This window comes from Macrobrachium rosenbergii, chromosome 52, assembly GCF_040412425.1.
Source record: "Macrobrachium rosenbergii isolate ZJJX-2024 chromosome 52, ASM4041242v1, whole genome shotgun sequence".
Classification (NCBI taxonomy): Eukaryota; Metazoa; Arthropoda; class Malacostraca; order Decapoda; family Palaemonidae; genus Macrobrachium; species Macrobrachium rosenbergii.
In genome coordinates, this window is record NC_089792.1 from 5166309 (window position 1) to 5192837 (window position 26529).

At 35.8% G+C, this 26529-nt stretch overlaps 1 protein-coding gene across 14 annotated transcripts in view; it reads left to right on the plus strand.

Moving 5' to 3' along the window:
• The first annotated feature begins 9170 nt into the window (after positions 1 to 9170).
• Positions 9171 to 26529, plus strand: part of LOC136833655 (transformer-2 protein homolog beta-like) — a 40222-nt gene continuing 22863 nt past the window's right edge. For 4 of the 14 annotated variants that reach the window (XR_010851540.1, XR_010851538.1, XR_010851539.1 and 1 more), the window contains exons 1-5: positions 9354 to 9492; positions 14350 to 14899; positions 16695 to 16795; positions 22207 to 22360; positions 22491 to 22667. Coding sequence is in view for 5 of the 14 variants with exons in the window: in XM_067095810.1 (XP_066951911.1) it covers positions 14352 to 14899; positions 16695 to 16795; positions 22207 to 22360; positions 22491 to 22667; positions 23940 to 23964 (1005 nt within the window). In the remaining 9 variants the exon portion in view is untranslated. Of the gene's footprint in view, positions 9708 to 14349; positions 14900 to 16694; positions 16796 to 22206; positions 22361 to 22490; positions 22668 to 23939; positions 25381 to 26529 lie in introns of those variants that run through there. The other 10 variants (XR_010851545.1, XR_010851542.1, XM_067095808.1 and 7 more) reach the window with 6 other exon arrangements.

Here is a 26529-nt window from a genome sequence, read left to right on the forward strand (position 1 = left end):
ATATATAGAATCGCAGGGGAAACAGACCCGACAAACATCTCAGGTTGAAGAGGTAAAGGCATGCATGTCTCTTACAAGATTAAGTTTATTCTGCCAACGTTTCACATCACATGATGCCTCATCTTCAAGGCTGGAAAATTACAGACAATAAATACTTAAAATGTCACTTATACAATGGGAAAAACTTCTTGAAAAGTCTAAAAATTTAAAACATTTAAAATATACAAAAAATTAAAACAAGAACTTGGAAGGAACACCTACCAAGGCAAGAGCTCAAAAGTGAATAGAAAGACAGGGAGAAAATAAACAAACGTTTTAAAAAGAAATGTAACGAATTTAATTCAACAAATTGTCAGCTGTAAATTTGAAACAATTCCACGAAATCCTCTAAATATCCGTCCTTTTTGAGTGAAGGACATTAGTTTTTATTCCTTGACATCCAACATTATCTATAAATACACCGTCCTTATGTAGTCTGGGAACCTTTTCAAATGGATGCACGAGGAGTACTCCAAATCTTCTGGTTCCAACCAAGGTGTCAGCTTCAGGAGATTGACAATGTCAACCCCCTGAACATTCTAAGACCTTGATGGAACCCGAAACGGATATAAATGATTTGCCTGTTATTGTCATCCAACGTAGGTTCGACTAGTTGATCTGGGACAGGTATATTTATAAAAACTAATGTTGGAACACTAAAGGGCACCAGTCGTCCTCAACAAAAAAAGAACAGATTTTTAGCATAACTGCCCGTTTGTTTAGCCTCCAGATTTTATAGGTTTCTTTTTGTTTGTTTATTTTCTCCATTTCTTTTAAAACTTTTGTCATGAAGGAAAGGTGAACTCCATTCAATTCTTGTTTTAATTTTTTTGTATTTGTAAATGTTTTAAATTTTGTTTTCATTTTTTGCCATTGTAAGAGCATTTTAAATTTACTGATGGAAATTTCCAGCCTGGGATGAGGCATCATGTTGATGTGAAAAAAATTAGCCAATAAACTTGATCTTGAAAGAAATGTATGCCTCCAGCTGGAAGTCAGATATATATATATATGGAGGATATATAGATATAATTCAACTATAAAATTGAAATTACATGAGCCATAAAAATTGGTGTTAGGAAACAATCGTAAAAGCCGATTTTTCCTTGAATGCTGGTTTGAAACTCATTATTTTCTTGATGCGTAAGTTGAGAAATGATGGATGGCGTTACGAGTTTCTTTCAGTCATTCTAGCAAACGAGTCAGGTTGGGATGTTGCAGCAAGCCAGCTGAGTTCAAAAGGAACCGTACCTCAAAATCAGGTCCAGGGCAGCAGAGCAGAGCAGCACATTTTTTTATAAAATAAAAATACGTTAACCTCTGAGTACAAATCCGATGTTGGATACAAGGTTCACTGACGTTATTTGATCATTTTATTTTGCGGGATTATTTAATTGATTGCCCTGTTATTTTACAGTTTTTTCATTATTTTTAATTTTTTTGCCAAGCGGGTTTTATCAAAATGGAAGAAGTTATGCAATTCTTATTTTTAACTGACTCTGCCTAAATGTTATAAACCCAACTCCCAACAATTTATTTGTTTATGGATTTAATCTTTTTTTGTGTTCCTGAAATTATTGAAATTGGTTCATGTTTAATTGATTTCATTTTTGAGGATTCATTTTTAGTACTGACTCTATTTTATTTATTTTTTGTTTTTGATTGGGCTGCTACTTTAAGTAATTCATTTGTAGTAATGTTCATTTTTGAAGGAAATTGAACCTTGACTCGACTATACATTATGTAAATCTTAAAGGTAAATAAACTGCAGTTTTAGATAAGCAGGACTATGTTTTGTTCTGCTCCTCCTCTCAGTTTGTCACCTTCCAGAAATTAACACCCCAATTTACTTGTTTATTTTAAAGAACCCGTCGATCTCGACATTTTAAGTATTCATTGTGTTAATTTCCAGAGCACTTGAAGATGAGGCAGCATCATGTGATGAAAACACCTTGGCAGAATAAACTTGATCTGAAACAGGCATGTATGCCTTTACCCACAAGGACCCCATATATATATATATATTATATATATAAATATATATATATAAATATATATATATTCCATTGTATAGATATATTACCAATAATCTTTTAAAAAAGGTGTGAACAGAAACAAATTTCTGGCTCACATCACTTGTTATGGTCAGTTTCAGACGGAGTCCTGGTATTTCACAAAAGACCTGGAGTTCTGACCCTGATCGTAAAATTTATGATATAAATTCCATCCATGTATATATGTATAATGTTTGTATGTGAATCTGTGTGTAAACAACTGTTAGTGCAATTAGTCTACAGGAAAGGTGAAAAGAAACGGCAATTAAAATTCACAAAACTAGTTATTAAAGTACGTTCACTTGCGGGAACCGTCGGAGGACATACTGGACTACATAACAGCCAACGTCTATAAAACTTCGGTGCGCAGGAGGCAACTTAATGTAAACAACAGGACGACAGAGGAATACACTCACAACGAGGCCTATTTCAGAGAGAGAGAGAGAGATTTACTACTTGATGGCCTCTTTAAGTCTGTACTCTTAATAAAAATTCCAACTTAGAATCTAATATATGACAACATCCCAATATTATTTATCAAAAGAAACTCGAACTAGATTTATAATTAACGCCTCGAGTAAGGAAAATACACGCAGACTTTTTAATATTCCTTTCCGTAAAGTTAAAGCAACCAGAAGCGTTCTTGGCCTTATTCTAGTCAATTTTGGAAATGTATTGCTCCAGTTTGTTGAGTTTTGTTCCTATTAGTGATGTTTTAGAATTTTTACAAGGCGAACTCACACACTGCGTTCTAACTTTGCCTGTTAGCGTTATTCTATGCCTAATACGTCTGTCTGTTGTTGTTGGAATGCAAATGGACAAATGTATATCGACTGTATTGTCTAATATATGCATAGAATGTTTTGCAGGTAGGTTAGTCAATGGCATTTTAACAGACAGTGTTTTGTGGGTGAGATAATTTATGAAGATGTTTTTGACATCTTAAAACAGGATCATAATATTGCAACTGTAATCAGACGTGCAAATTCCTTCAAGTTCCAGGTTTACAGAAAAATCTCGCTATCAGTGCTTTATACTTCCCATCCGTTCTCTTTAAAACAGTCTTCCATGAGGTCAATGAATGCTACTTTGGCTTGTTAACTACGCCCATCAAGGTGTCAGCTTCAGGATGGTGCTAGTACAAACATAACTGAAGCTCCTGGGAACCATGTGTTTAGTACTAGCCGCTTGGATCAAAAATTTTATATAGAACCATTTCTATACTAATAAACGATATCTTCATGGTGCTTGGAGTTGACATTTACCATAAACTGTTTAGTACCAACACTAAACACCCAATAACGTCGTCCACAGCACCAGGCTCTGAGTACGCTGCCCGAATATTTTGATGAAGGTATTAACACAATCTGTTGCTGGTTATTCTTATAATAATTTCAAAGCACAGGAAATTGACCAGCGTTTTAACCTACGATAGAAAACATTTTATAGTGAACACTGAACCTAAGATTAGTTGTAATTACATATCAGTGCCTTGAAAGTCTCTCTTTCCTACGCTTTCACAATTAGCCTCATTGTAGTCCCAAATATGATGGTGTTATATATGATCCAGGCAGATAGCGAAACCAGGCATTTCACAAACTGCCTGAAATTTCAGGCAGATAGCGAAATGCACTTAGGGACATTTGATCGCCCAGGGGCTAGTACTAAACACTGTGTGATGTACATTTGACACCCCAGAGCTAGTACTAAAAACAGTGTAGATGAATCACTGTTTTGCCATGGTTAGTACTGACCCCCGGTGGGATCTAATGTCCCTAAGTGCATTTCACTATCTGCCTGTAACATACATAAGATACTTTGTGGTTGTAATAAGACCTGGTTGGACCTGACTGGGAAAACAATTGAAAACATAGATGCTAAATATAGATGTAATATAAATAGAGGGGGTTTAAAAATTTTAATTTTCAAATTAAGTCGAATGAGACAAAGAAAACGTTCAATTGCTCTGACTTTACTGAAATGAATGTTGCAGAATCTGCTTCTGTTTTCCTTACTCGAGGCATTCGTTGCAATTCAAGTTCGGGTTTATGTGAATTAGATCTGGCCGTCTCACACATTTTTTAACCAGAGCCCCTCGATTTGTAAAAATCTCTCCTTCTGTGGACATGTTTGTGTGCATATTCTCTTGCAGTTTTGTTTTCTTTATGTTACGATATCGCCTACGTAACTATCTTTTAGGGACATTGGCTGGTGTTTGGTAGTATGTTTTCATGATGTTGCCTTGTAATATGTATATCAACCCATAGTTCTGATATATTTACTTTTCTATTTATCATGCATTATGTGCAATGATAATGATTGTTGAAATATCATATGTAACTGGGTCTAATATCATATCTCAAAGGAACTAATAGATTTAAATATTAACAGTGCAATGTAAATTAATAATACATTTTTAATAGTAACATAGTATATGTGTGTCCTAGTGAAGGGTTTTGTTCTTATTTCAGCTGTCAATTTTGGAAAAGATAAAGCGCTGACAGGTTGGGATAATGATTGCTGATCCAACTCAGATTTTTTTTGTTTTGTTTTCAAAAACATGCCAGTCATATTACCCACTTACAATCTGTTTGACTGCGTTAGCGTTTTCTGTAAACGTCTGCTTTGTCTGTTGAGAAGAAATGGACAAATGATATCGAATGATATAGAAATGTTAGAATGTTTTGCATGGCTCTGGTCACATATGCCCTTTTGTGGTCACTGGTATTAAATATAGTTTTTGAGATCTGAGTGTAGGTAAAAATTTGTAACAGTGCAGGACAAAAATGTGTTTTGTGAATCAAAAGCAGCTGCAGGAAATTTTACAAATTTTCAGAAAATTGTGTAAGGTAAAGTGAATTTTTCTTATTATTACCATGGTATAAAACAGGTATATTGAGCTAATTTTTGTTAACTAAGTGCATCACCTACCCGAGGTTGATAAATCTTTTGTGTCTTTTTGTGTGTTCTTGTGTTTGCATTCTGTATATTTTTCACATTTATGTTGGTGATTTAACATTTATTTACTTAACATTTTAAATATTTCTTGATAATTTAACATTGCATACTTGATTTAATTTTCATTTATGAAGATTTTCTTTACTAATCTTGAGTAATTCCTGGTAGTTTAAATTTTGCTTGATTAATTTAATTTCCTGATAAATTAAAGTTTTGTGAGTTAGTTTTGTTTAATAATTTAGCTCAAGAATTAAATAAATTTTGTTTTGTTTTCAAGTAATAGTAAATTTTTCTAATTATAAATTTTGAGTTTAAAAATAAATTTTTGTATTTAATGTTTTTAAAAATAGTGTTTCATTTGTTGACCACCAGTGAATAGGATTAATTCATGGATAAGGCAAAGTGATAAAATGTTTTGTTCCTTTAGTTTTGCTGAAGTGAATTAAGACAAGGAAACAGTTAAGAATTGTTTGATGGAGTGATGCACGCATTTACTCTGGTATATTCCATTTTTAGTTGTTGATACCTCACACTAGTCTTGATTAACTTAGTTTGATTCTTTCATGTGATTATTGAGTTTTGTAAGGGATCATTGTTACCTTTAGAGTACTCAGTCGTAGTTCTTATTGTTATGAGAGTTCAGGTATCTGGATGAAATGAGGTACATTTTTTAAAATTTTCTGATTAGTTGTGTAATAACCAGGTACTTGGTACACATCGTAACAATGTCCTCTGAATTTTCTAATATAACTGAGCCGACTTTTAACGAGTTTTGTTAATTTTAATCGTCTTTTGTCGAATTATTTCAACTATCTCAATTTTCCATTGTACTTTGGAAACCACACCGTTTCATGTTGTACCTCATGTTGTATTTCATGTCGTATGTGGTATGATTGCACATAAGTATTTCTTTGCGTCTATGAAGATTATGCATACACACACATCACACACACACACACACACATACACACATATATATATATATATATATATATATATATATAATATATATATATATATATATATATATATATATATATATATATATATATATATATATATATATATATATTGAGTAGCAATTGGATTATTATTATTATTATTGTTATTATTATTATTATTATTATTATTATTATTATTATTATTATTATTATTGAGAAGATAAACCCTATTCATATGGAACAAGCTCACAGGGGCTATTGACTTGAAATTTAAGCTTCCAAAGAACATTATGGTGTTCATTAAAAGCTAAATGCGTGCAGGGATTAACTGATTTTTTAATTTTTACTATCATTTCCCCAAGAGGTAGAAACTCTCTCTCTCTCTCTCTCTCTCTCTCTCTCTCTCTCTCTCTCTCTCTCTCTCTCTCTCTCTCTCTCTCTCTCTCTCTGCACCTGAAGAGTAACTTTTCATGTTGGAGATTCACTTATACACCTACTACTGTACAGTTAGTGCTTACTTCATATAACACCTCTCTCTCTCTCTCTCTCTCTCTCTCTCTCTCTCTCTCTCTCTCTCTCTCAATGGCTTTCACGGCCGCTGTCCTTTGAGCATAAAAACTGTGTCTAGAGAATTTTGACTGCGTGGTTGAGATCATTGCTTTTTAGAGGAATAAGCGAGAGACATGTGCTTTCACCACTTGTGTGGGATTACGTCAGTGAAGAAAAGTATTAACTGAAATTGACAAAGCACATTCGAAAGTAACGACCCAGCATGGAATTACCACTTTCATAATTCGCAACATATCACTGCTCGGAGAAACTTAATTTTCTTTATTGTTTTTTTTCCTATTGTCAAATTCAAGTAGCTATTTCCTGTGCTGAAGCCGTTTTTCAACTTAAATTGTGCGAATCCTTTTCCGGTGGTGGTCCAACTTCTAAGCCTTTTTTTTTTTTGTTCTTTTTGCGATACAGGTTCAACGCCATTTCAAAATACTTGCTGCCTTTTTCTCCCAGTGTGACTAATTTGGTTGCAAGAGTCAATCAAGAGAGAACGTAACACCATTCGATAAAGCAAATGGGATCCCACTAGGCCTATGGGATAGTCAATAGGCTTATAGGCAAGTATATGACACTAAATCTAGATGATGATGATGATGATGCTTATGCTTTTATTAATGTTTTATCGCAACATTTCATAATGTTTATTTCAAAATCAATAAAAAGAACGTTTAAACGATACAGCTACAACGATTACTTGGGAAAGTGAAGAGAGTAAACATTCCCAGTCACGTTTGTAAAATAAGTTAGAGAGTCACTATTATAACCGTATCCACAAGTGTTGTCTAAAGTAAACCGGCGCGTCTAAATCCACACCTGAAGCCGTTCACAAATAAGAGTACCATAAACGAAAAATATTTATCGGAATAATTATTATTGTCGCCCATCTAGAAGTAGGGCTACTGTTTCGGATATCTTACTTTTCTGTGGCTTATCCCATTTCTTAAATTCTTGCTTCTGGCGATAGATTAAGTCTTCAAGTATCCTTCCATATCCTTTTTCTGCTTCGAAATTAAAAAAAAAAAATCGACTGAACTGCTCTCATCTAACAACATTTTGGGTATCTGGGATACTTCAGAATTTCTTGGAGAGATCTTTTTGTAAACTTTTTTTTTTTTCTCAGGTTCTTGGCCTAATAAATACCCGTGCTGCAGATTCTCGTATACTAAGTGTGCTTAATTATTTTATGTCTCCCTCCTCAACAGGTCTGAATCGAAAACGCATTATCTGATCATTCATACCTTCTTTCTCGAGCCAGTTTCTCTCTGCGAGAAGTTGGTTTCTCTGCCAGTGATTTATTAAACTTAACTTCTAAGAACTGAGTCTTCCATCTTATTAGGTGGGATCATAACACTTCCCTGGGCACTTTATCTCATGATTACGAAATTTTTATGTTATGTGTACAGTACAAGTCGCGATGAGCACAATCTAGATGTGACGATGTACTGTAGGTCATGTTCAGCCGTAAAACACACTTTTAATAAAATTTGGTGTAACCGTTTAAAAGTAATTTTTAAAAAGTTACAAAAGAATAAACAGAATTAGTGATATCACTTGAAGCCAGAAAATGTACTGCACCTTCAAGTTAATAGCAGAGAACAGGGATATTAAAAAGAGCACGAATTGACATTTTGTGTGGAAATATACATTAGGCTATACAAAAATATTTTTTGTTTTCTCCGACCAATAACCTATGGAAGAGAGGTCTGACATACAAACTAAAAAGTTAATATTCATTGAGGGATGTGTAGGGAGGAAAAGTAAACGTTATCTCAGATAATAATATCTCTAGCGTTAGAATAATTGAAATTACGCATGCTGATACTGCCGAGTGTTGCAGCATGGCTGTATAAGGGGTCCTGCATTGAGACTAACAAAGATGTGAAAAGCTAACCGACAACGCTGATAACGACGTCCAGGTTTTTGTCGCATGTCTAGGTTTTTGTCACATGCAACCATAGCATTTCGATGGATGATGATCCGTTAGACCTGTTGTACTCTTAGAATTTATATAAAGGAAACGTGAATGGTTATATTAAATACATCTAGGTAACATGGCTGTTAGAAACGTTCATATTTCTAAAATTCTCGATCATTAGCCAACGACTTGCCGTAAGCTTGCGCCTTGCTGTATCGATAATATTTTAGCGTTCGATTCCAGTGAGTCTCCTCCTTTGAAAACAAACCAAGTTTAAATTCGTTAGATTATTAAGACCTTAAGACCGGAAGTCAAAGTAGCGAACGTTGGAATGGAACATCGTACATCTGGTAAAGTGCAGCTTTTGAAGATTGTGACACTTCTGGGCATGTATACGACAAATTCGATAGGACGAATTTGTGTTTTACTCAAAGGGCATTTCAATTATTTTTTTATTTGGTTTTACAGTTTTCGTACATGGCAGAATTAAGTTTTGTAGAAGAAATTTGTTCCCGGATTTTTTTGATTCATTAGAGTGTTTAAGATATTTTGTGCGGCAGAATTCTCTAATTATAACGATTGTTAATAAGTTTAAAATAACTTACTAATACGTTCATACCATGACACTTACTTGCTGCACAAAATATAAAGAAATAACAATAACGGCAGAGTGTCATACAAACATTTCAATGATATTCAAGCGACTTCACGGCTAAGACTTCACCCAGAACCCATCGACTGCGAAGCCACATCCCGAAACGATATAAATTTCAAAATCCTCCACAGATATGAGATAAAAAAACATACCAGCGTTCAATCAAATCATTAATTACGATAACGAGCGAGCTTGACGTTTCTGAAAGCCAGCTGGAATTATAATTGTGATAGGTTTTGGGTGACGAAATTCGCCGAAGTGGCAACTCTCCGTCCACAGACATTCACCCGTCAATAACCACAGAGTCACAGACACTACCCAACACCAGGCTGGCCCGTTGCGAATATTGATTTCAGTCCTCGTTTATAGGTAACCGCCGCGTTATTTCTTCGTTTCAGTGGGTCTCCTGGGTACTTTAGTGCGTGTCCCCGTAGATTTAGGTCAGTAGACGCCTTTGCAGAGGAAGGACTGCCCTTAAATCGCCCTTATTGGAGCCGACACTTGACGGGGCACTTCTAGACCTGGCGGTGTTGTGCTCGAGTGCCACGAGTTTGTTTTGGTTGGGGTAGGCCCTTATACGCCAGGTGTGTGTCTTTAGGTCCCTCACCAATGATGCCGATTGCATGACCTGGACCATTATTCTCTCCTATATAAGATTAGTTCATGAATTACTGCCTGGTTCCCGGCAGTCGGCGACCGTGTTATTTGTCGCCTTCTGCGTTAGGCCTAAGTTTCGTTTGGGCTTCTGATACCGACAGTCTTTTGTTCGTGTTTTTACTTTCATCCCCAAAGGACGGGTGCTGAACAAGGCAGCCGTTTTCCACGTTAACCGGTAGTTAACGAACCAGAGGGGCGCTGTAGTTGTCTTCGGTTAGCCTAGGCTAAGAAGGTCCTTGGCAGACTTGGGTATCGGGTTGGGTACGCTAGGCCTGACGGTAAAGAATGCTCTGAACTCATAATAACCAAGGACAAATATAAAACGTTTTTTCTTGTTGTTTTTCATGAGACATGGGACAAATTTGTTTGGCCCAAGGTCTGATAAGTACATTGGACCAGTAGGCAGCTTCCAATTCGTGGATGCAAAGTTGTACCCGACCACAAGGGCTTTCCCATCTCCCTGGATCCATCCCAACTTAACTAGACCTATAAAATATAGGTAAAATTATACTCTACACCCAGACTGCCTCTCAGGCTACACACGATATTTTTCTTGCTTGTTTTGATGGTTTTTGCATGTTTCATAACCATTATTGTTTTAGGAAATGCTTAGTTTTTTACTTTTTTTAAAGTTGAAGGTCATTGTTCGGGAGCCTCCAGCCAGCATAAAAATATTTTTTCCAGTTTTCTTGTTTTGTTGTTTTCTGATGTTGTTATCTTTGGCAAAACTATCATTTTCGGATTGTCACCACCTCAACATAACCCAACAGTGTGGGTTACACTATTTTTTTAACGGTCATTTTTTTAATGTTTCTGCTTTCAGTGTGGGCGTGATGGAACGGCGCTTTGTGCCCTATCCGCATTTTGAAAGATTCTTGGCAGCTCGTATGATCTGGCAGGCAGTAATGTTACGCTGACCACGCTAACCATAGGAGTTACAGAAAACGAGCGATGTGAGGAAGGTAGTAACAGAAAATGAGGTTATATAGGTCTATCGTATATTTGCAACTTTTCAACATTTATCAATCATCTCTCTAAACTATTAATTAGGGAATGGAAAGATGGGGTGTTTTGAACTCCTGTCATTGCATACTACCTATCTATGTGGGTTTCATAGTTGGGTTGCAGACCGGGTGTAAAGTAATAATACCAAAATATATATTAAACTTTAAAACTTGAAACTGCCATCACAAACTACTATCACACCCCAGTAGGTTCAGCAATAGTACCAGCCCCTTGGGATTAATGTAAATCATGAAACAAGGATGGTAAATACCATAAACATGAATGAAACCATGGACAAGAAGCAATAAATAGTCTTGTCAGCAACACCAGTCCATGGTAGTAGTTTTATCAAGGAAACTAGGCCCATATCCTAACCTTGGTCCAATTGCTTGGAGTAGTTTTTGGAACAGTGGGAGCAGGCCCTGACACTACCTCTGAGCATGTTTATGATGTTTTGTTATGGGGAGGGAGGTCTCTCTCTCTCTCTCTCTCTCTCTCTCTCTCTCTCTCTCTCTCTCTCTCTCTCTCTCTCTCTCTCTCTCTTCATGACATTGCACCCTAAGTCAGGTTAGGAATGTAAGATCTGGTTTGGTCATGACATGGCATTCTAGGAAAGATTTTTTTTTCTCTCTCTCTCTCTCTCTCTCTCTCTCTCCATCAGCAGAACCTGTGTCCATCTCTCTCAGCTTCCCTCTTTGTTTGCTTACATAGTCTAGCCTATTTGCTTTCCACAAAACTTACCCCAGCCTTAAGATTATGCTTTTTCATCTATGCCCTCCATTAGTAAGTAACCAGTTGCCATGGAGATGTAAAAGTTGTCAAGATTTCATTGTAAAACTAGAAAAATGTATGGCCTGGCCATTTTTGAATTGAAATTATGGTATTTCTACATTTCCACACACTGTTTATTATTAAAAATTTTTGTTTGAACCATAAAGACAAGGCTTTATATAATGCAGTACAGGTGAGATCATTTGAGAAATTTATGGAGATAGAGAAAATTCCCAAGATAATTTAAGAAATTGCAATCTTTTGTTTGTTTTTACATTCATCCTTGAGGAGTTGGTACTAAACCCAGCACCTGACTGAGCTTTTTATCAGGATTACCAAAATTACTTCAGATTTATCAGGGTTCTTTGACCTTTACATATCCAAATGCAATTTTGTCAATGCTGCAGAATAGTTACCCACCTGTTCTGCTGTACAAAGCTGTCCGTGCCAGGTCAGGGCATAACACTAGGATAGGTTAAGTTACAGGAACGTGTTTTTGATCTGCTCTTATGCAGATTGTGACCCATTGAAATAACATGCATAGCTCTTCTGTACTTTCACCTTGACTAGATGTTAAATAATTCTCATCCAATCTAACAGATCCCATAGAGGGGTAATGCCATCAGTGCACCTCATGTGATGTACTGTAGGCATTACATAAGCTTTGAAGCGTACCTTCGGCCCCTAATTACAGTCCATTCCCTTCCTTTAACTGTACCTCCATCCATATTCACTAACAGCTTTCTTTACACTCTTTCTTAACAATTGTTTCATTGTGCAACGGCAATGTTTTTCTCCTGTTACAGCTTTAAAAATCTTTCACCCGCAATTTCCCCTTCAGCGCTAAATTACATCTTAGATGCCAACACTTGGTCTTTGGCCTGAATTTTATATGTCACTCCATGCCAAGCTAACAGAAAAACCTTACCATAGGGTATTTATTACTTAAAAATCACCTAAAGTTAGCCTGATTGATTACTTGTGTTCAAATAGGGTGATTTTTCCTAAATATCATTTTCAAGAGAATTTATTTTTATTCAAAGAGAACTTTTGTGATGGAGCTTAACAGAAGGTATTGAATTTTATACCTTAGGAAGACAAATTTTGTAATGGAGCACTTGCCAAATCCTGCGACTGAGGTGATATTGATATATGTTTTTTATCATAAGTAAAAATTATTTATGTAGTAGTACTGTATGTAGCCTATAATTTGTTTAATTATTTTCATCTCTAATGTAATGGCCAACGTAAAATTTTCATGAATTATGAGAAACATAAATACTGTATTCAATTATGTATGCAAATGTTAAATGTTTTAAGGTAAGCTGTCCACCAAAACACTTGTCAAAACTTTTTCCACATATCAGTCACCTTGATCAATAAGGCTAATGCTTTCATTGACAGAAAATAACTTCAGCTGGTAGGATCTGCTGGTATGAAATCAGTCGGTTTACTGCTTAGTTCATATAGAATGTAATAACTTCCATTGTGGTTGGGAGTTTGTTGTTGGACTATCAAACGGACAATTCTTTCAATAACCTCTATTCCATCCACTCTTGGAAGGAACTTTCCACAGTGCGGTAGTCCTTTTCGGGTTTGTCATTGGTATTATGCATCCCACTACATGTCATAGGAACAGTTGTGGCCTGCTCCTTAGTCAGCCTTTATCCTCAGCTGTTTGCACCTGGTACCAGGTAAGCCTTTCACAGGTGTTGAGCATGGCAGAAGCCGTATGTCTGACCAAGCCATGCTGTTTTGGAGGCAGGTGATCCCTGTGTAGTGTATCTGCCCACTGTCATGGCAGTCTTGTCAGCTTTCAAGTCTCATCAGGCTTGAATCCTGTGAATTGTAAAGTAATACAAAATTACTGATTATCATCATAATGGTTTTACTGTACAAAGTTTCTTCTTTAATGGGATTTACTTGAATTCTTATGTGGTTCAGGATTTCCATGGTTTTCTTGGCCTCTCCTGGTCGTTGTCAAGGCTTTTCCTTATCTGCTACTAATCTGAATTCAAAACTGATCATTTCCCCCCCTCCCACCTGTTGCCCAAATCACCTCTGTGAGATCTAAGGCTCTAGATTTCCCAGTAGTAAAGATTTAAATTTTTTTTTTTTTTTTTTTTTTTTTTATGCTGAATAATGGTATTCCCTTTTTACAATTTCTAAAATGGTATTCAAATTACTAAAGTACTAATTCCTCTACATTCATTCTGTTTCTACCCTTTCTTGCTGTCTTTCGATACCAGCTTCTCAATACAAAGCATTCCCAAGGTAACAGGAGTGTTCTACCTGTTCCAAGGCATGGTTGTCATCTCCTCCGTCTATTTGCCCCACATCAGGTTGGAGATCAAAGTTCCTTCTTCATTTTTGGGATGAAAGGTCATGTTTTAATATGCATTCTGCAATCTGAGCATCTCTTATGCCATTATTTACTGTCAATGGGTACTGCAGTTCATGCCTAGAAGTCTCAAATAATAAAGACAGTACTTTGTGCCCCTGAAAAAATTTATTTTTTATTCAGTTCTAAGCATTCTTATTCTCTGTTGAGAAATTTTCAGTGATCAGTGTGAGAGACAGTGAGAATGCAGTGAAAAATTTAGAAATACTGCCATTTGAATTAACTATTGACTACAGTACTGGCAAACTGCCACTGCCCTCAGGCAGAACTTGTTTTCAGGATACTTAACTAAGAGATGTGAAGGGCACTGCATTTTGTTTATGCCACAGTAGTACTACTTTATCATTAAAAAAATTTCACTGCATTCATTTTATTTTTTTATTCTTTTTCAGACATGTCTTCAGATTCAGAAGAAGAGAATGGAATGCGTCATGATGGAGATGAAAGTGACGAAAGGCAGTCGAGGTCCCCATCAAGGTCTCGATCCCGATCTCAAAGTCGCACACAGTCCCAGTCTCGTTCCCGCTCCCGTTCAGAGTCCCCTGCGAGAATGGAAGAGGATCACGATGAAATGTCAAATGTTAGGGAGTCCAGTCTAAATCGGGAAGAAATGTCAGATTCTAAAGAAAATGGAACTAGGAGGGAGAGCACTGATGAAAATGAGGTTCGACGTCAGGCAAGCCGCTCAAAGAGCCCCGAAGACAACGAAGCCTGGAGAGGGACAGCGGAAAAAAGGGCTTCACGAAGCAGAAGCAAGAGCAAACCCAAGGAAAAAGAGCCTTCCAAAGAAAGTGATAGAAAGTCAAGTGGAAAGAAGAAGTCTAGGTCAAAACGGTCGCGGTCAAGGTCACGCAGTAGGCGCCGCTCACATTCCCGATCTAGGCGTTCCCGTTCTCGCAACAGAAGGCGGTCACGATCAAGGTCTCGCTCACGTGGTTCTAGGTAAGTTGTTTTACTTTGCCTAGCATCATTAATTTAATGATTTGTTTTTTATTTTTTATTTTTTTATTTATATTTTTTTAATTATTTCTTTTTTGGGGGGATGCCCAACAAATTCACCCGGTTATTTGAACTTATGCCTGAATACTAACCTTCACTTTACACTTATGTAAGCTTCAAATAAACATTGAATTTACCATTAAAGAAAATAAAACTGCATGCCATAGGCAACCTCCATGATACTGGTGTTAGATTTGTATAAAGATGAAGTGATACAGTATTTGGTTGCCAGTTATTGATATGGGTACACAGATGTGGTTATGAAGTTTTTTTTTTTTTATGTAACTCACTCCATTTGGAGCATACAGTAGCCTTGTAAAGGAAAAATTTTTCTTGTGAAAACTGTGGAGAAGTTAGTAAAATCTCAAGAAAGTAAAGAAATTGAGACCAGAAATCTGTAAATCCTTAAAGAAAGAATGAGGTTGAGTTTGATACCTGTGGTGCTGCATGGTTTTCATAGTAAGAAAGCAGCCAAAATCTTTACCTTACAATTAATTGCATTCATTTATAACTTCTCTTCCAGCCTCAGCATCATCATACTTTGTGTTTTTGCCTATTGTTATTTAACATCAATGGAAAATGGTTTTACTGATTGTTACTGTGTCTGTGGAAAAAACTTATGACAGCCTGTCTCTGAAGGTTTTTTTTGTAGAACTACACTTACATTTTTCATCCAATTATGAAGGTAAATGTATAGTTGGAGAGTTCATTAAAATTCCTGTTATGTTTGAATAATTTATTACTTTGATTATTTTTTATAATAATTAGGTAGTAGGTAGTATTGAAGATACAATTTTGTTGTATGCTGTATAGGGTAACAAATGAAAATGTGGCTAGTAAAAGTGTTAAGAAGATAATTCAGCAAACGAGTTTACTGAGGGTAAAGGTTTCCAACTTTGCTTTTTGGGGGATTAACTTGAAATATAGACGTGCTAGGAGTAGTATGTATAAAAATCATGAATTCCCACTTTTTGAAAAGCATTCTGGTGCATCCTTGTTATACAGTACCCAATTTCCTACCACCTTTACACTCACATGCAGAAATTTTGTGAAGGCTTTTCAGCACACATCTTTCCAAAAACTGAACTTTCTAGAATTTATTCTGTTGGTGGGGAAGCTCTTAACTTATCTGATTCCTGTAACCAGTCATGATTTTTGTGTTAGTATAGATTCACTTGGCAAAGTATAGGTGTGGCAGGAAGTTCCAAAGTTGGTCAGGTGAGAGTAAGGTTTTGTCAGGTTAGAATCAGAATTTCCTTGCCTTGTTTGTTGCACGCTCAGCTTTCGTTTCTGGCTTGCTTGCTCAGTCTTGCCTGGCTCTCTCTCATCTTTCCTATCTTGTCTTCCTGTCTTGAGGCTTGTCCTCCCTCCCAAGTGCTTCCTCTGTTCAACAGGTAACATTCTCTGTTACTGTTCCTTTGCAAAAACAGGCGCTAGATCTCATTTGAAAATTTATAAAATAGGTCTGAGATGTAACTTGTGTTTTTTTTTTTTTTTTTTTTTTTTTTTTTTTTTTTTTTTTTTAATGTAAATAAGCCTGTGCACTTATCAGGTATGGTAGAAGTTTTATTAGAAGAAGAAAAGATATCTCTACAGGTTTTGTAAGATAATGGTGTTATAATTCTGTTAAGAGAAAAATAATCAAAGTAATATTTTTATTGCATCGGTTGAGATATTTGAAAACATCTCTATTATGATAAAGGTTAATTTTGTTTAACATTTTTTCTTAAATATTTAGGTCAAGGAGGAGATCCAGGTCCAGATCAAGGCGCAGAACAAGGTCAAGATCTAGAAGTGGTACTCCAGTTGATGGTGCTCGACTGCATGTGGCAGAATTAGGTAGGGAAAGTGTAAATGTGCTTGTTATTACCATAAACAAATTCTCCCTTTGGTCATTTTTGAGTTTTCAAGGATTATATAGTTGCTTCAGTAAACCAGATATTATTTTCCAGGTCTTATACACTTAGTGGGAGAGATCTTTTGAAATGGCTCTTTTCTGTGTTACATTTCCGTGTAAAAACGGATCTTATGGTTATAAAAGCCCTTAGTTAGTTTGGATAAACACTTAATTCTGTGCCATATACAGACCACTTGTAAATACATTTTACCGAACAGTATGGTAATGTTTATGAGTACAGGCAGTCCTCGGTTATCGGCGGGGGTTCCGTTCTGGGGATATGATGGTAACCAAAAATCAGCGATTTCTGGAGCTTTTTCAGCGATTTTCGAGCTTATCGGCGCCGAAAAGTGCCGATTTTCAGTTATTGGCACCTCTGTTAAGTATGTATTGGCGCCAGTACCCAATTATCAGCGCCGATAAGCGGAAATCGGCGATTTTCGTCGCTGAAAATTGCTGATTTTCGCACTAGACAAGCCCCATAAAACCAGATCACCATTAACCGAGCCCACCACTAACCAGGGACTGCCTGTAGTCATGAATTTTTTCATGAGGCTTTGAGTCTCTTTCTTGGGAAGACACTTGTACAGTATTAGAAGTTTTGTAGAACCCAACTACATGTTTTTTTTAATCTTCATACTTTCTGGTATGTAATAAAAACTTGAATGCATCCTGGTATATAATAAAAACTATCACAAATACTTGAAGTGTTCCTAGAAAAGAATACAACTAATTTTAATTTTAAAATGTCACTTAAATTTAGATGTAAAGAACTTGAGATACTACCTGCTTAAGAACACTACCTTTGAAAGGGTAGATATCACTAAATAAAGATGGAAATACAGAGTATTAGGTAATCCTGGAGTAAGGAACAATTAGGAAATGTTGCTCAGGTAATAACAATTTGGTAGACAAAAGTAAGGCAAGTGACTAATGGGTACTCAAGGCTCAGCTACTACATTTGCTGTCTGTTAGACAAGTACTGCATTAACTAGGACATTTGAAGACCACAAATGCTGGCATATACATTTGAGATGTATTGGGCTTTTCTACTTTTCTTTTTCCCAAAGGCCCTTTTAACATCTTCAGTTGTTTTCTATTGGTCCCTCTATATCATGCCAAAACTTTGCTGTTAACAACTTGCTCATTCAGATTTTCAAACTTTTCACAATTTTTCCATTTACTTTTCAACTTTGATATTTCCATTTGCATTTACAGTATGTAAATGCCTCTTTTACATCTTTATCTTTGCTCAGCAACTTCACTCCTGAATGTATTCTCATCCATATGCTTTGTTGAGGTTGTGATTACCATCCTCCTCTCTCTCTCTCTCTCTGTCTGTATGTATGCATGTCCTCTTCCAGAGCTTAAAGGTAACTCCTTTCCCTTTTATTGCCTTTTGTACATCTAGGTCACACTACATACTAAATTTGCTGCTTTTTGTATGTTATTTTTCTGTGGTTCCTACTAAGTTTTTTTTTCTGATGCTCCGATTCCTGATTTTCAATTCCATTCTCGTAATTTTTTGTTTTAATTATTTACCTTTAACCCTTACTGGCAAATTGGTTCATAGCACTCAATGTAGAATTAAGCATGGCTCGCAGGATGTAATAGAGCAGTCTTTTCTTTGATGCTGTCAGTACCTTTCAAAAGAAATAAAACTTTTCTGTTTCTTCACTAATGCAGATACACACATAATCAGAATATATCACAGAAACACACACACAAAAATAAAACAAAGCATCAATAGAACAGGAAGTGCACAGAAAACCCGCCGTTATGCTAGAATGGGTAGAGCACATCTTGCTTGAAGACTGTAATGGCCTGCTTTGAACCACCACACTCTCAATACTGTCAATAATAGATTCAGTATTTGCTAAAACAGCGATAAAGTCCACAATGGGTGGAATCTTGCAGCTACCACAAAGTGTGCAAGAGGATTCAAGGGGGTAAACAAACACTGACAAAAAAAAAAAAAAACAATATTTGATACCTAATCATCCGACAGAAAAAACATGAACCTCGTAAATACATAAATGAACAACAAATACCCTTAATTAACAAAACCAAAATACTCATACACTATTTTGGAAAGCAGGCAACACACATACTGGAAAGGGGACCCAGAAAGTAAGGGAGGAACGAAACGAAGCAGAATATCCCAACGATATACAGTACACTTTAAATTGTACTGATAAGATGTCATGTTCTCCTCAATAATTACAATACCAAACTCCACGTCTGGAGCTATCTCAGGTTGGCTGGAATATTAAGGCCCAAACAGGTAGCAGTAAAGCCCAAAATGCCATGATCACATCAAGCTGATGACCTCGCCATGAAAAACGGGTACCTTACCAGATTGCAGTGAGGTCCCTCTGAAAGATACAGAGCCAGAGGCGATGACAAAACTGATGAGAAAATCCTGCAGATGCTGGAAAGGATAGCTCAACACAGCCAGCTGCAAAGGCCAAAGGCAGGAAGGATATCCAAAAATATATAATGATCGTGCAGGGCAGCAACATATGAACCAGATGCCTGGAGGTAATGGCTCAGATAACAGAGTGGTTTCTTACTGTGAGGAAGCATGGGAGGAATCCTTGTCAGCAGGCGGGGCATAAACAACGTCCAACCAAAAAAAGAAAAACAACGGTAATAACAAGTTGACAATTGAAGGGCTGGTGAGGAGGAAACTGTAAACCCTACAAATTACTGACAAAAAATTACAAAATAATACAATACTAAGGTATGAAAATTAAGAGCAAAACGGGCAACATACTGACAAGGCGGTTTGAGAGAGAACTGGCGACTCACAGCTTATGCGAAGGAGGGAAGAGGTCAGGCCCCACCTACTTGCTCCACCCACTGGCTGATACACTCATGCCACTAAACATTGTTCTATTTTTAACCAGATCCAGCTGCGGTAGAGAGATTTTCCACATACATAAAGACCTCAGGTTTGTTAGTTAAGAAAAATACAAATTGATTAAAAAATTTTCACATTATCAACATTAATGCTTAGGTTATGCAGAATAAATTTTCACATTATCAACATTAATGCTTAGGTTATGCAGAATTCTAGTACTGCTTTATCTTGGGCAAACTGTTGCTGAAATATGATAGTTTGTGACCACTCATTGTTAGACAAAGGCCTTGCTGAAGTATTTGTTCTTAAATGATAATTAAATATGGAATAAGGTTAAATTGAAAAGGTTTGACAGCTAAGGGAAAGAGAGATGAGGTGCTGAACTCTGGAATAGGCATTATTGGTAAAATTATTATCTCATCAGAGAGGGCCAGCCTTATGAGAGCTGAAAGTCAGCTCAGTGGTCTGGTTAAAGTACTCTAATATTAATAATAATTTCATCAGAGAAAAAGCAATAGAAATCTTAAGCACAATGGGAGAACCTTTGCCCTACATTGTGTAGGGTCTTTTTGGATGCCTTACTCAACCCATCATATGCTTTCTGTTTAGTATTTTCTATACATTTAGTGAAAAAAGCAAAATTTCCATAGTGAAAACAGTAAAATTTCCTCTTGGAGATTCAGGTTGACCATCACTACTCCAGCAATCAGTAGTCCGGAACAGTCAGTAATCCGGCACAAAATTCAAAATTCGGCTAGAGTAATTTCTAATGTTTCCGCACTAATTTTCAAATTTCCCGTGTCGCTGCGCTAACTGGCTCGCCAGCCGCTTCAATTTGGTGGCGCTGTGTGCTGCATCGACAAACTGGAGGTATTTGTAAACGCAGGCATGCTTTTGCTGTTCCATTTTTTACATTTATTATTGTCTTTTGGCCTACGCTATGGTATATTGTATAGGCTACATATACGGTAGCCTAGCCTATATTATACTGAACTCTATTCATATATTAACAGTATTATACAAACATCAACTCAACGAATGTGCATCTTTTTCATGGATCTTTTGAAAAGTTATGCTTTACTACATTGTATCCAATTGCGTATATTCTTATATTGCTTTTGTATTATAAATTGCGATCAATGTTTTGTTTTGGGAATCGATAACTTAGTGTTTGTTTCGCCGCATTTAACTCAGTTCATGGCGCTTTTTTTGCTTCTAGTAAGCGTAAATGAATATAGATACTTTATTTATTTGGGACAAGGATATTTTTTGCTATACAAAAGTGTTTTTAAGTCGAAATATAACTTAAATACGTCTTGTTGTGAAATTAATTTAGCTATTTTTTTCGTTAATATATGACGTTCGCGTGAATCACGGCTGGCTGTTTTGGGGCATGTTTGTTTTGTGTAAAAAAATCAAGATTCCGTTCGCTATTTTCTCTTGATTTCATCATAATACGAGCTTTACGTATTTATCTTTGATCAGCGTGAAAACAGCAGTAATTTGTATTCTTTCATGCGCGGTAGTTTTGATTAAATACATTCTCTCCAATTTTATTTACGGTCGAGTTTCATCCATGTTGCCGATGCACGATAATTTATAGTCATTAGCAGCTTGAACATTGTTTTCTCAGCTTCAGCTACAACTTGCAGCTTAAAGTTACTGTAGCAGTAATTTCCTTGCCAATCTTTTCTCCAAAGCGAATAAGGGTATAGTGTAAAAAATATATCAGTCTTATTGTACAGTACTTAACGTCATTTGTAACATAACGACAGTAATTGTTTAACCGTACAATGGTTGAAATACAAGCAAAATAGTTGTTATCCGGTATGATTATTAGCAAAACAACAGTTTCCCGTTCGGTTGTTTATGGCTGTACGCATTTACGCAAGAGTATAACGTTACTAACAATACTGTTATCATTCTCTTTTACCTTTTTAACTAGCAGATGGAATAAAGAGGAGGAGGAAAAGAAGTTGGTCTATTGTAAGTTGATATCTCTCACTGCCTGCGCCTGCGCGAAATCTAAAAATATTTCCTAAATATTTTCGTATCGGTATTAATTGCTAACCCCATCGTAAATTCGAAATATCGTAAGTCGAATTATCATAACTCGAGCACTACCTGTATTTGATAATTGTCTTTTCTTTATTAACCAACTTGTACTGATTTATGGGATATTTTAACTCTAGGATGAGGTGCTTAGCTACTGGGTTTCGTGTATTCTAGCCTAATAAATGGCTAATCCGGCACCTTCTAGGTCCCATTGATGCCGGATTAGTGATGGTCAACCTGTACTCCAATGATATTCGAGAATTAACCAAAGATTGTAGTAGGTCTTAGCACAGATGTTTTATTCCCAATGCAGTATGAAACTTTGATGAAAGGTTACCGTTTCCTGAAACTGCTGACAGAATTGCAAGCAGGTTTCAAAAAAGTCATTTAGTTTAAATTTTTGTGTTTAAACTTCAATCAAATCTTTCATTTCAGACGTGGATACAAGAAAGAGAGATCTGGAGCGGGTATTTGAAAAATATGGCCGTTTAAGGGAAATATGGATGGCACGCAACCCTCCGTGCTTTGCATTTGTTGTCTATGCTCATCAGAGAGATGCAGACAAAGCTTTAAAGGAGACAGATGGCATGTAAGTTGAAGATGTACAAGGTGATTTCAGAGCATGACATTGATTTATATATAGATTTACATATATATGTTTTTGAAAATTATACTGTCGATAGCTGTATCTTTAATCTTAAATTTTTTTCAAATTTCAGTATGATTGGTCATTGTCGTATTAAAGTGACACAAGCACGTCCCAGGGTCCGCGGAGGCCGCATGAGAGGTGGCTATGACCCTAACTTGAGATGTTATCAGTGTGGGGAGTTGGGGCATTTTTCAAGAAACTGCACAGACACAAAGTTTGGATATAAACGACCTCCGACTCCACCAGGGTGAGTTATTGCTTGTCCAGTTTTCTCTTAATTAATGAACCATCAGTTGCTTTTGATTTCAGTCGGTAGGTAAAAGCAAAAAGATATCATGTGGTTATCTCTTCAATTCTCTAAGGTCAATAGAAGTAGACAGTATAGTAATGGAAGTTGCCCCTTTTGATTAGGGTAGGATTATCATCATCTGCTTCATCCATTATGGACAAACTTCATTCTTCAAGGTCATATGTCATCAGTAGTTCATATGGCACCAGCTATCATTATGTTATTACTGATTAATTTTTTTTTCATCACATATCTACCAATTTTTTTACTAGGATTTGTTGGTATGGGTCCCTCTCTCTATGTCTGTTTCAGCCAACTTTAATCAATAATTTTTTATGTTTATTTTTAGCTTTAAAAAGTTAATGAGCACAATTATTTTACCTATTGTCATAGTATTGATATAGTTTCCCTAATTCTGCAACATTACTTCAGTACAGGCTCCAAAAGTGTATTGAATGTTCTTTCATAGTATAATGTATTTGTGTTGAAAGCTTTGCAAAGAGAGAAAGTACAGTATATTTCATTTTGAAATAAGCAGACTCCTTGAAAATAAGCTATTTCACTTTGAAAGAGATGCTTTTTAATTAGTCTGTGGATGGTTTGATATAATACGTACAGTACATTTTGAATGTATCCCTGTTATATAATTGCGGTGGTTAGGATACTGTGTTACAAGTACCATAAAAACCATTGAGCTGTGATATGCGTGATAGGGGTGCAGAAATTTTCCTAGTCATTTCTTATTAGCCTTTGTCCTTTCTAAAACTCATTGTTATAGATAACAGTACCAGAGCAGTGAGCACTATATAAAATCACTGTTATATACATTAGGAATACCAATTGAAAAAATTTTATCTCAAATATATATCACATAGTACAATGCCTTGGCTTGAAAGTCCCAGGCCATGACTGAAAGGTACCATTTCAGTGTACCAGTTTTAAACATTCTTATACTGTATTGTATATTTTACATACTGTGTACTGTACTGTATTAAGAATAGGCCTAGAAAGAAGTGATCAGAATAAAAACTTTCACAGCCATAGCTGTCATTTTTAATCTTCACAAGTTTCCAGACTGTGGTTTTTTGTTATTATTGCAAGCCAAGCTGCAACTCTAGATGGAAAAGCAGATTGTGATACTGTAATACTGATTATAATCAATGACCATTTGACTTACAATGTATATAACGTATTTATCATGAAATTAGCCGCGATAATTTCCATCCACAGTGAGGGACGTGCGAGCCGACAGTAGGCTACACACCTGGTGGTATTTTCCAGCTGAATGCCACAAAAAATCATCTCTTGATTAAAGTGTAAAGAAGGTTGTGAGATTTTCATACTATTCCCCAGTTATTTTTTCTTTCGTCTAAACTTCACATATATACAACATTAAAAGAAAGCATCCAAAGCATGATGACAGGACTATTTTAGTTTGCAAAACCAAAAAGGCATCCAACAAAGAATTAATTATTCCACCAATTATATCTGACCATCTCTGTTGAGGAATATGTAACACTAATTGTATAAAAGAATACAGTATATACAATGTACATTTGAAAAATTGAATGTTAGTCTAACATAAACCAAGGCTAAATGAAGGGCGGTCTCTACCCATTTTTCAAGGGGTTGTGCTATGTATAAAATTTCAGTCCTAATTTGCCATTTTCAAGGTGAAGACATAAAGAAATTGTCTATCTCCTAATGAGTTGTTTTGGTATCTAGAAAAGTTACTGTACATGCAGCAGTAAGTGAAGAATGAAAGAATAGTTACTGACATGCAGCAGTAAGTGAAGGATAAAAATAATAGTTTCATAACAGAACTGTGTTTCATAACAGAAAATAGCCACAGGAAATAGTTTCATAAGAGAAACTTGCAATCAAATTTGACTGCGTACCTCTTGTTGATGGTTTCACTCGGGATGTAATAAAATTGTTAATCCTAAGAAGTTGTTTCAGTGTGGTAAAAAGTTTTATTATGCACAGTTGTAAGAACAGAAAAGAGAGAATGAATGTTTGTGCATGTAACCATGTAATTGTGTATAGAGGTGAAACAGTGATTTGCCTTCATTTTCAGTGTTGTACATTAACAATTAAATAAATTTTGAGTGAAGACATTGAAGACATTAATTCAGTGAGCAGGGAATGATAAATATTGTAAATGAATCCTTTAGATAAATTTTGTCAGAATCTTCAACATTTTTCAGTATGTCCAGCCATAAAATGATTACAAAGCTGTAGTTTTATCATATAAAATCTAAGCAATCTTATTTCTTTTATAAGAAAAACACTTGGGACCAGCCCTTTGAAAGAGATTTTTTTTTTAGTTGAGGCTTCTGGTTCAATTACCTTAAAAATGGGCCAATGAATGTTTCAGCAAAGGGGGGGCCTCCCCCCTCCCAAATCTGGCAATGAATCTGAACAATAATTTTTTAAATCAAGAGTATAACAAAAGTGTTTTTAAAGTTTGTATCTTGAAGTCAGTTAACATAGATAATCCATGTTTAATACTTGGTAAAATAGTTCTAGTTCATTTGATTACTTGAGGTTATTGGGAATGAACCCACTGAATATTCAAAGATAGAGCGCGAGCGCCTGAGCCTACTTCTCTTTTTGACGAAGTATTACATGTGTACAACAGTGTTAATTACCAATAAAAGGTTATTAAACATGGTGTGTTTTCTGTCAACATTTTTTAAAACATCCCTTATATGCTCTTGAGTCATGCATTATAGACAAAGCTATGGATGTCAGATTGTAACTGTCATTTCATTCATTAGTATTGCTTTGCATACATACATACATACCTGTTCAAATCAGCTGATTTTAAGATAACTAACAAATAACCCATTAGTGCCTAATTCACAGTGGGAATTAATTCAACAGAATGGCCTGCTCTTCCCACAGATCCACCAATTTAAGGTAAATGAAAAGCACTTGTTTTATTTTTTATATACATAATGATAATCTAATACTGTAGCTTTGTAGTAAAATACTCAAATACAGTAGTTCTTTTAAATATTGGAAGAAACACCTTGCAGACTTTAATGTGACATTATGTACATACATAAAGAAAAACTTGAAAATAAGAAGAACCATTTGGTAAAAAGGGTCAACCGTGTATTTGCAAGTAAAATGTATGGATAAAACATTTTTTTAGTATGGGACGAAAATGTTAATTTCGGTCACTGTTGGAAGCCATCCAAGGGTTTTAGTAAACCATTTTAGTCAATTATCAGTTGCAATGTCACCCAAAGTGCTTCACAGTCATCTTTATTGGCTTTCAAACTATGCAAGGTAAAATTGTCAACATAAAGCATGCATCGTTGATATAATGGGATGAATTAAAGACAAGAAATACACATACCACAAATATATAAAATGCTGAAAGCATTAGACAAATTTTCTTAGACATAACATGTCTCCAGGCAAAACAAGTATATAATCCTTAGAGATAGCCACCTTTTATTTCAGCTGGAAAGGAAATAAAAAATTCCAAGATCAATACTGCCTAACTCATGTTGTGACCACATATTGAATGCTACAGTACTGAAAATTGAAAAGAACTCATAAATTCACTCAGATGCAAAACCAAACAAAGGAATACTGGAATAGGGTGAACAGAAGAAATTACCCAAAAAATGGGTTAAGAAATTTCAGTAGAACTTGACAGTTTATGATATGCGTCAGCTGCTGAAGACCAAACCTTAGAACAATTTTCAGAGTGTAGCAGAAGAAAATAAACCATTTCAACAGGATAAGTAAGCCTCCTAAGTTGGAAGATTTCTCAAATCAGTTTGACGAGCGATTGAAGAAGAGA